This window comes from Chinchilla lanigera, unplaced genomic scaffold, assembly GCF_000276665.1.
Source record: "Chinchilla lanigera isolate Chin_1 unplaced genomic scaffold, ChiLan1.0 scaffold00085, whole genome shotgun sequence".
In the NCBI taxonomy this organism is placed as follows: Eukaryota; Metazoa; Chordata; class Mammalia; order Rodentia; family Chinchillidae; genus Chinchilla; species Chinchilla lanigera.
The window spans coordinates 4,708,855-4,717,507 of record NW_004955486.1 but is presented as its reverse complement, the minus strand read 5'-3'; the positions used below and the strand labels follow the sequence as shown (position 1 = coordinate 4,717,507).

The 8,653-nt window shown below is 56.8% G+C and overlaps 1 protein-coding gene across 1 annotated transcript in view; it reads left to right on the top strand.

Annotated features, from left to right (window-relative positions):
- The window catches only part of Slc45a1 (solute carrier family 45, member 1), a gene marked incomplete in the record, with an annotated part of 30,120 nt that overhangs the window by 14,501 nt on the left and 6,966 nt on the right, over positions 1 to 8,653 (top strand). Inside the window, 4 exon segments of the mRNA XM_013504132.1 lie at positions 545 to 968; positions 1,515 to 1,607; positions 2,329 to 2,553; positions 6,307 to 7,043. Coding sequence (XP_013359586.1) covers positions 569 to 968; positions 1,515 to 1,607; positions 2,329 to 2,553; positions 6,307 to 7,043 — 1,455 coding nt within the window.

Below are 8,653 nucleotides of genomic sequence, written 5' to 3'. Positions count from 1 at the left end.
AAGAAAGAAAGAAAGAAAGAAAGAAAGAAAGAAAGAAAGAAAGAAAGAAAGAAAAAGAAAGAAAAAGAAGGGGGAAAGACAGAGAGAAAGGCAGAAAGAGAAAAAGAGAAAAGACTTGGGTCTCCTGCAGAGGGGTAAATACAAGGGTTAGGGACCAGCGTTCAGCCTTGACTGTCCGTCTGTGAGGGGAGGGCTGTCCCCTCCCCGTGAGCGACCCATCAGGGTGCCCTGTCCCTTGCGTGGTGTCCGCCATGTCGGGCCCTGGAATCTAGAAATGGGCTTCCGGCCGTCCTGGGCCTGTGAGTAGCTGTTGGGCGGTGGCTGTGTCCCCCACCCCGAGGTCTAGTGGGGACCGGGCACCCGGCTCTGCTCCCCAAGCTGGGAGACTGCACCTGCTGTGGTGTCCTTGCGTGTCTGAGGGGCGGCAGACCTGGTCACCTCAGCTCTTCCCGGGGAAGGAGGGTGCCGGGAGGGCCGGGCCTGGGCCCTGTGGCAGTGCAGGCCCTGGCAGAGTAACTGTGGCCCTCCCCGGCCTTCCTTGCAGGGACGCCCAGCAGCGCCCCCCGCCATGATCCCCCCGGCCAGCGGCACCCCTCCGGGAGAGGCACTCTTGCCCGGCGGCGTGGCTCCCCAGGACTTCTGGAGGTCGCAGGTCTCGGCCTACGCAGGCTCGGTGACCCGTCACATCAGCCACCGGGCCAACAACTTCAAACGCCACCCTAAGAGGAGGAAGTGCATCCGGCCCTCCCCGCCCCCACCTCCCAACACCCCCTGTCCCATTGAGCGGGTGGACTTTGAGGACCTGCACCCCCAGAGGTCCTTCCGGGAGCTGCTCTTCAACGGCTGCGTCCTGTTCGGCATCGAGTTCAGCTATGCCATGGAGACGGCGTATGTGACACCAGTGCTGCTGCAGATGGGCCTGCCCGACCAGCTCTACAGCCTGGTGTGGTTCATCAGCCCCATCCTCGGTGAGCCCCAGCTCAGCCCTAGACATATGGCCTGGAAGACTCTGGAACATTCCAGAAGCTTCTGGAAGATTCCAGATGTTTCTGGAAGCTTCCCTGAGGACAAGGGAGAAAAAAGGGTTCAGGTCCCCTAGTCAGCATGGGGCTGTGGGAAAACAGGTGTGACCCTTTCCCTGTATTTTAAGTTCTTTTATCTAAAACGGGCAACAGAACAAAAACCGAGCCGCCCCAAGGACTGTGCGGTCTCGGGCCACGCTGTCATCAGAGAATCCAAGCAACAGAGCTCGGTGGGGTTTGGCTCCCTGAGGACTTAGAATTTCGTGAATTCCCCAGGCGGGTCGTGGCTGTTTAGTGCCTTTAGTGTACAAGAGGAAAAGCCGAAAAAATGCTGAGGGGCTCTGTTTTGTCGCTGCCTCTGAACCCTCTCAGAGCCTTAAGCTTTCGAGGCACTGGGGCCGAGGCGGGCTGGAGCCTCGGGGTGCGGCGAGGCTGTTGTGTGTCCCTGGGTGCCCGGGGACCCCACAGTGACCCTGGCCTGCTCTGTTTCAGGGTTCCTGCTGCAGCCTCTGTTGGGTGCTTGGAGTGACCGGTGTACCTCAAGGTTTGGAAGGAGACGCCCTTTCATTCTTGTCCTGGCGATAGGTCTGTTTTGGCATGGACATAAAATGCAAAACAAGAAAAAGACAATAGGCAGGTAGAAAGGGGGGGGGAAGGAGGGAGAGGGAGGGGAAGAAAGGAAGAAAGGAAGGAAGGAAGGAAGGAAGGAAGGAAGGAAGGAAGGAAGGAAGGAAGGAAGGAAGGAAAGACAGAAAGGGGAATGAAAGAAAAGAAAACCTCAACTACTTCCTTTTATGAAAATCTTTTTTAAAAAGTCTTGACTAGAGCAGGTGCCCTGTTAACTCCAGGCCTTCAGGTTTGGGGTAGCAAATGAGCCCCCAACCTTAGCTTGAGTCAACCCTGAGATTAAATCACTTTGTGAAGCTGGGCATCTGGCACATGCTTGTGATCTCAGTACTCTGAAGAGGCTGAGGCAGGAACATCCCAAGTTTGAGCCCAGCCTGGGCAACTTGGTGAATTAGCAAGACCCTGTCTCAAAACAAAAAGACAAAAAGAAGTGCAAGAGACACAGCTCAGTGCAGAGGCCCTGAGTCTAGTCCCCGGCACTGCGGATTTAATAAGTGGGCCTCCTTCCTGTCTGTGGGCTGAAGGTCGCCCCCACCCCACGGTGACCCCTCCTGCGGGTTCTGTGCCAAGCTGGGTCACAGCACGACTTATTCTGAGTCCCCGGATTCTAGACGCAGGCAGTGGACCGTGGGGGACCCTGGCCCGCAAGGTCTCGGTGACCCCACCTCTCTGCTTCCAGGGGCGCTGCTGGGCCTCTCGCTCCTGCTGAATGGCAGGGACATCGGCGCAGCCCTGGCTGACACAGCCGCCAGCCACAAGTGGGGCATCCTGCTGACCGTGTGCGGCGTGGTGCTGATGGACTTCAGCGCGGACTCGGCCGACAACCCCAGCCACGCCTACATGATGGACGTGTGCGGGCCTGCGGACCAGGACCGCGGCCTGAACATCCACGCCCTCCTGGCGGGTGAGTGACCCCCAGGCGAGGCTGCGGGGCTGTACTTGTCGGATGCGTGCACTGGGGGCCCCTCCTTGACCCAAAAACTAAGTCAATAGAGCCGGTGTGGTAGCACAGGCCTGTAACCCCAGCCCTTTCGGGAGGCTGAGGAAGGAGGGTTGCAAGTCTGAGCCCAGTCAGCCTGGGCAGCTTAATGACTCAGTGAGACCTTGTCTCCAACTGAAATTATTTTTTTAAAGGGCTGAAGATGTAGCTCACTGTAGACATTGCAGGTTCAATGCCCAGTACTATTAGATAAATAAATAAATTGATGAATGAAATTCAAATATATAAACATAAAAGTGATTGAAAAATATATCCCAAACACAGTAACGTCCGGTGCGGGTAAACACGCATGTGTAATGAGTGTGTCTAGCCGTGCCTCCGTGTCTGTGGGACATAGGTTCGAGGACTTCCTGCAAATACCAAAATCTACAGATGCCCAGCTCCTTTATTTAAATGGCCCAAACCGGTTATGGCAGTGCTCCCACCACTCAGGAGGCTGAGGCAGGAGGATTGCTGTGAGTTTGAGGCCAGCCTGGAATACACAGTGGCTGCAAGGCCAGCCCTTGAATAGTGAGACCCTGTCTCAAAAAAACAGAGGACGAGCTGGGGATTTAGCTCAGCGGCACAGCGCCTGCCCGGCAAGTGCGAAGTCGCGAGTTCGATTCCCAGTACCAGAAAAACAAACAAACAAACAAAAAACAGAGAAAGAAAGAAAAGGCCCAGTACGTACATGTAACCTAGACACATCGGTCCATGTACAGTACTTTAATTAACCTCTAGGTTACTTATTAAGTTACTTATTAAGTAACTTATGTTACTTAATACAGTGCACATGGTACGTAAAAAGTTGTTTTACTGTATTGTTTTGGGACTTGAGACAAGGGAGGAAAGTCTGTACGTGTTCAAAGTGGACACAAATTTTCTGAATATGTTTAGTCTGAGGATGTAGAACCGGAAGAACAGCGTCCACTGTATGTGTGTACGGTATACACACTTCAGTTCACAAACAATTTGGTTCACGAACAGAAGCATTTGGTAAACGTTTGCTTCCGTTCTCGAAATCTGCATAGGGTGGTGCACATGGCGCAACCGTCTTCCCCAGAATTGAGGAATAAATGAAGTGTGTGAACAGAGGTTCCCTGTGCAGGACCACCTGCGCGACTTTCTTTGTTTGTTTGTTTGTTTTTGAGACAGGCTCTCGCTATGTAGTTCAGGCTGGCCTTGAGCTCACTTTGTAGCCCAGGCTGGCCTTGAATTAGGAACGATCCTCCTGCCTCAGCCTCCCAAGTGCTGGGATTACAGGTGTGCGGCACCACGCCCGGCTGGGTGACTTTCTTTGAAGGAAGAGCAGTTGTCTCCATTTCATCTGAGCCTGACCCTATTTCCATGTATTGATGTGTACAGAGCGGGCTAGGACTTTGCCTTATCCCCTCGATTGGCTTTAAGCAATGCATATCGGTCTAGCCTAGGTGCTGATGGTAGTCTTTGGAGATGGCAGGCGTGTTTCCCTGGACCCCTGTTGTTCCCACAAATGAGCCAGGATGAGGTGGGATGTGTGAGCTGGTGCTCCACGCTGTGGGTTGGGATCGAGCCACAAGGCAGAGGCTGTGGGGGCTGGGGATTTAGCTCAGCGCCACACTGCCTGCCTGGCAAGCGCAAGGTCATGAGTTTGATTCCTGGTGGGGGGGGGAGAGGGGGAAAGAGAGGTTGTGACTTCCTGGGACTTGAAAGATTACACATCAGAGCTGAAACACTGACCCCAGAACATTAGCTACTATCTCAATTGTGTTATGCAGATTACTCTTCTGCATATCCTTCTCTCTGCATTGCAGAGGTGATTTCAGGCCTGCTACCTAGCCCTTCCCAGGGTTCTCACAGTCACTCATCCTCAAGCCACTCCCTTCTTTTTCTTTTTTGAGACAGGGTTTCACTATGCAGTTCAAACTGGCCTTGAGCTCACTTTGTAGCCTAGGCTGGTCTCGAACTTGCAACGATCCTCCTGCCTCAGCCTCCCAAGTGCTAGGATTACAGGCGTGCACCACCACGCCTGGCCAGCCACTCCCTTCTTCACGAATGAATAAAACCCGGGTCTGGCCCTGGGCGGAGGCCTTTGTTCCACATGGCCATCGTTGTGGCTGGACTTAGGACCCCTTGGCTCCCCATAACTATAAATACACATTAGTGTCTTTATTCTCGCCATGGGTTGCACTGCAAGTGGTAGATTAGAATTAACTTGTTAGAATTCCAATAACTTTTCCATGGGATACAAACACAAACTTCCTGGGCCGTGAGGACTCTCTACAGCTCCATTGTATTTAAATACAGATCTGTAAATATAAATGTTTATATGGAGTTGAATCTCATTACTCGCAGTAGTTGTATTCTAAGACATCAACACGAACGCTGAATTAATAAATGAGTCCCTTGTTCTGAGGAGAAAAGAAACACAGGGCTGGGTTCAGGAACCTCTGGTCATGATGTTTTTATCAAACCCATCAATAGAGAACCTTGTGTTTCCATTTAAAGACTTTTTTGCTTTTTATGGTCCTGGTGGTTGAAGCCAGAGCCTTCACACTGAGCTACATCCCAGCCCTTTTTATTTGAAGACAGGATCTCTCACTAGATCATTCAATTGTCCAGCCTGGACTCTAACTCGTGATCCTCCTGTCTCAGCCTCCCAAGTACTGAGATTACAACCCTCACCACCGTGCCTGGCTCGAAGATGCTTTATTTAGCAGACAGCCGCCTCTACTGTTCAACTCAGGGCCCGCAGCCGTGGCTGGCCCAGGGGAAGCTCTCTCTCACACACTCCCTCTGCTGGCCACGTCGCCAGCGTCTCACCCGAGGAGCGCAGCTGGAACCTCAGCACGCACTGTGGGCCCTGAAGCAGGGCGAACAGCGCAAACGCGCAAACACACAGAATGCGCGGCCCGCACAGACCACACAATGTTGCGGCACAAAAGCCAGAAGGAGCAAGCTGAGCACTGCCCGGGACCTGCGTGGGGGCCGTGAGGCTCAGCCCACTCGGACCCTCTGCTGCTCCGTCCCCTGGTGACCGCAGAACACCGCCCGGCACGGGCGTGAATCGGGGTTCACAAGCACAGGGCCGGCAGGAGGCAGTGTGTGTGGGTGTGTGCGGGCGTGCATGTGTGCACACGGGGGCATGCCGGCGTGTAACAGCAGAGCCTGAGAAGGGTCCCCGTCAAGGTCAGGCCCTGGGCAGGGCGGCCCTGGCCCCGCACAGCCGTGCCGGCAGGGGTGGCGGTCGGCGCCGTCACCTGTCTGTCCCAGTGGCTGCGGGGACTCCGAGGGGACTGACGGGGACCAGGGAGGAAGCAGCCGGGGCGAGGGTGACGGTGTCAGAACGTCCTTGTCTCCCGTGGCGCACCTGTCCCCACCCCGCGTCCCGCCTCAGTTTCCCCCGACGCACGCGGCTCCGTGATTCTCGGGGCTCGTGCAGGCGATGGTCCCAGTCCCTCCGGGACGACCTCCTGCTGAGCGCGTGGGCCTTTCGGCGTCAGGGCCGCCGTGCCAAAGCCAGCGCGGACCGAGGGCCAGGCGCGCCTGGCAGGTCCGCGTCCCCGTGCTCATCCGTGGGGGCTCAGCCGGCCAGGCGCCGCGTCCCCCCGGCCGAGCCCGCGGCGCCAGTCGCAGGAGCAGAGCCGCCCCCCGCGGGCGCCCCTGCCGCCCCGGGCGCCCACACCCGTCTCTCCGCAGGTCTGGGAGGAGGCTTCGGCTACGTGGTCGGCGGGATCCACTGGGACAGAACCGCCTTCGGGAGGGCGCTGGGAGGCCAGCTCCGCGTCATCTACATCTTCACCGCCGTCACGCTCAGCGTCACCACCGTGCTGACGCTGGTCAGCATCCCCGAGCGGCCGCTGCGGCCCCCGGGCGACAAGAGGCCGAGCATGAAGAGCCCCAGCCTGCCGCTGCCGCCGTCCCCGCCCGGCCTGCAGGAGGAGGGCGCGGGCCGCGCGCTCCCTGCCCCGACGGGCGCCGGCCTGGGCGCCGGCCTCTCCTCCCCGCTCTCCCCGCCCAGCCCGCTCACGCCCAAGTACGGCAGCTTCCTCAGCAGGGACAGCTCCCTGACGGGCATCAGCGAGTTCGCGTCCTCCTTCGGCACCTCCCACATCGACAGCGTGCTCATCGACTGCTTCACGGGGGCCCAGGACCACTACCTGGCCCTGCCCGCCAGCGTCCCCCGCCAGGCCATGAGCGTCAGCTTCCCGCGGGCCCCCGATGGCTTCTACCGCCAGGACCGGGGGCTACTGGACAGGAGGGACAGCAGCCTGGCCTCTGGCGATGCGGACGTGCTGAGGGTGGGTTCCCTGGACGCCCCCAAGCCGCGGGCGTCCGGGATCTTGAAGAGACCCCAAACCTTGGCTCTCCCCGATGCTGCCGGGGGAGGCGGCCCCGAAGCTAGCAGGAGAAGAAACGTGACCTTCAGCCAACAGGTAAGATCCAAGGCTGGGAACTTGCGGCTGCCCCCCTCGGCAGTCAGATGACGGGTGATGAGGGAGGGCCGGCACGGTGGTGCATGGCTGCAGCCCCAGCTGCTTGGGAGGCTGAGGCAGGAGGATCAGCCTGGGAATTTAGTGAGACCCTGTTTCAAAACCAAAACAAAACAAATAAAAAGGGCTGGGGATGTGGCTCACTGGTGGGTAAGCCAGGGTTCCAACGAGAAAAAAGAGATGACCAAGGAAAAGAGTGGATCAGGAAAGAGATTCCCAGTCATCACAGTGTGTTGGATGGGGGGTCTCAGGGAGTTGTTTCTGAACAAAGAATCGAGCAAGACCTTTAGTGCACTTGGCAGCGAGGGAGGATTGGGGGAAATCACCGCTCCCGCTAGGGGGCAGCACTGGACCTCTTAAGGTCCTGGGACTGTGGGCGGGTCTCCATGGGGATGGACAGGCGTCATGGCCCAATGAGGTGCCTGACTCCGCCCACACATTGGAAGGGGAGGGTTTTTAGAGGAAGTGTCAGGGCGCCCACCGCCCACTAGGAGGGGTTAAGACTGCAGAGGAAGTTGGGTGCAGGCCAGGGCTGTGTATTTCCGGGTTTGCACATGCTTGGAGGTCATGGGGGTAGGGTGACCTTTGTCCACTGGTTTTCGGCTATTTTGACGTGGTTGTCCTTGCTCTGTCTACTTTCTCCGTCTGCTTGTCCTGCTCCACCTCCTGCCTCCACAGGGGCTTGTGGTCCGCAGCATCCCTCAGGTATCAGGGCGGGAAGTCCAGGCCTGATGGGAGACAGTTGTGGATGACCGTGTGGCCCCTGGGCACCCGTCAGGCTCCGAAGGAGAGGGCCAGTTCTCGTAAACGCTGCCGAGTTTCCCAAAGGCAGCTCGGGCCAGGGCTGTCGCTCTGGCGAGTCTGGTGCAGTGCCATGTTCCTGTCACTGCTTTCTAGAACTTTCCCTCAACAACCAGCTCTCAGTGGATTTGGGCGTCTGAATCTGTCACCAACAAATCTGAGTCTTCACGCAGAGGATGGCAAAGTGTGGCCCGCAGCGTTCTGGGGCCTCCTGACCTCGACGGTCTCCTCCTAGCATCTACACTAGCCGCCTCCGGGAGGCTGCACAGGCCCCGGGCCTCCAGGCAGCAGCCTTGTCCATGAGGGCGCAGAACTTTCCAGAAGGCCAAGTTGTGTCACTGTACCAATATGTGAGGCCTCGCCAGCTTCCAGAACCGTGGCCTTGAGGAGGTTACTTTATTTTTTTTGTTGTTTTTTTTTCCGGTACCGAGAATCGAACTCACGATCTTGCGCTTGCCAGGCAGGCACTGTACCGCTGAGCTAAATCCCCAGGCCTGAGGAGGCTACTTTAGACCAAGAGAAGGTTAAAGGTTTTTCTTTGATTTGACGTAGACACACACTGGGCCTCTCCTGTCATCCCAGCACCCGAGAAGCTGAGGCAGGAGGACCAGGAGTTTAGGGCCAGCCTGGGGAGCTTAGTGAGCTCAAGGCCAGCTGGAGACCTTCTCCGAAAGAAGAAAGAAAGAAAGAAAGGAAAGAAAGAAAGAAAGAAAGAAAGAAAGAAAGAAAGAAAGAAAGAAGAAAGAAAGAAA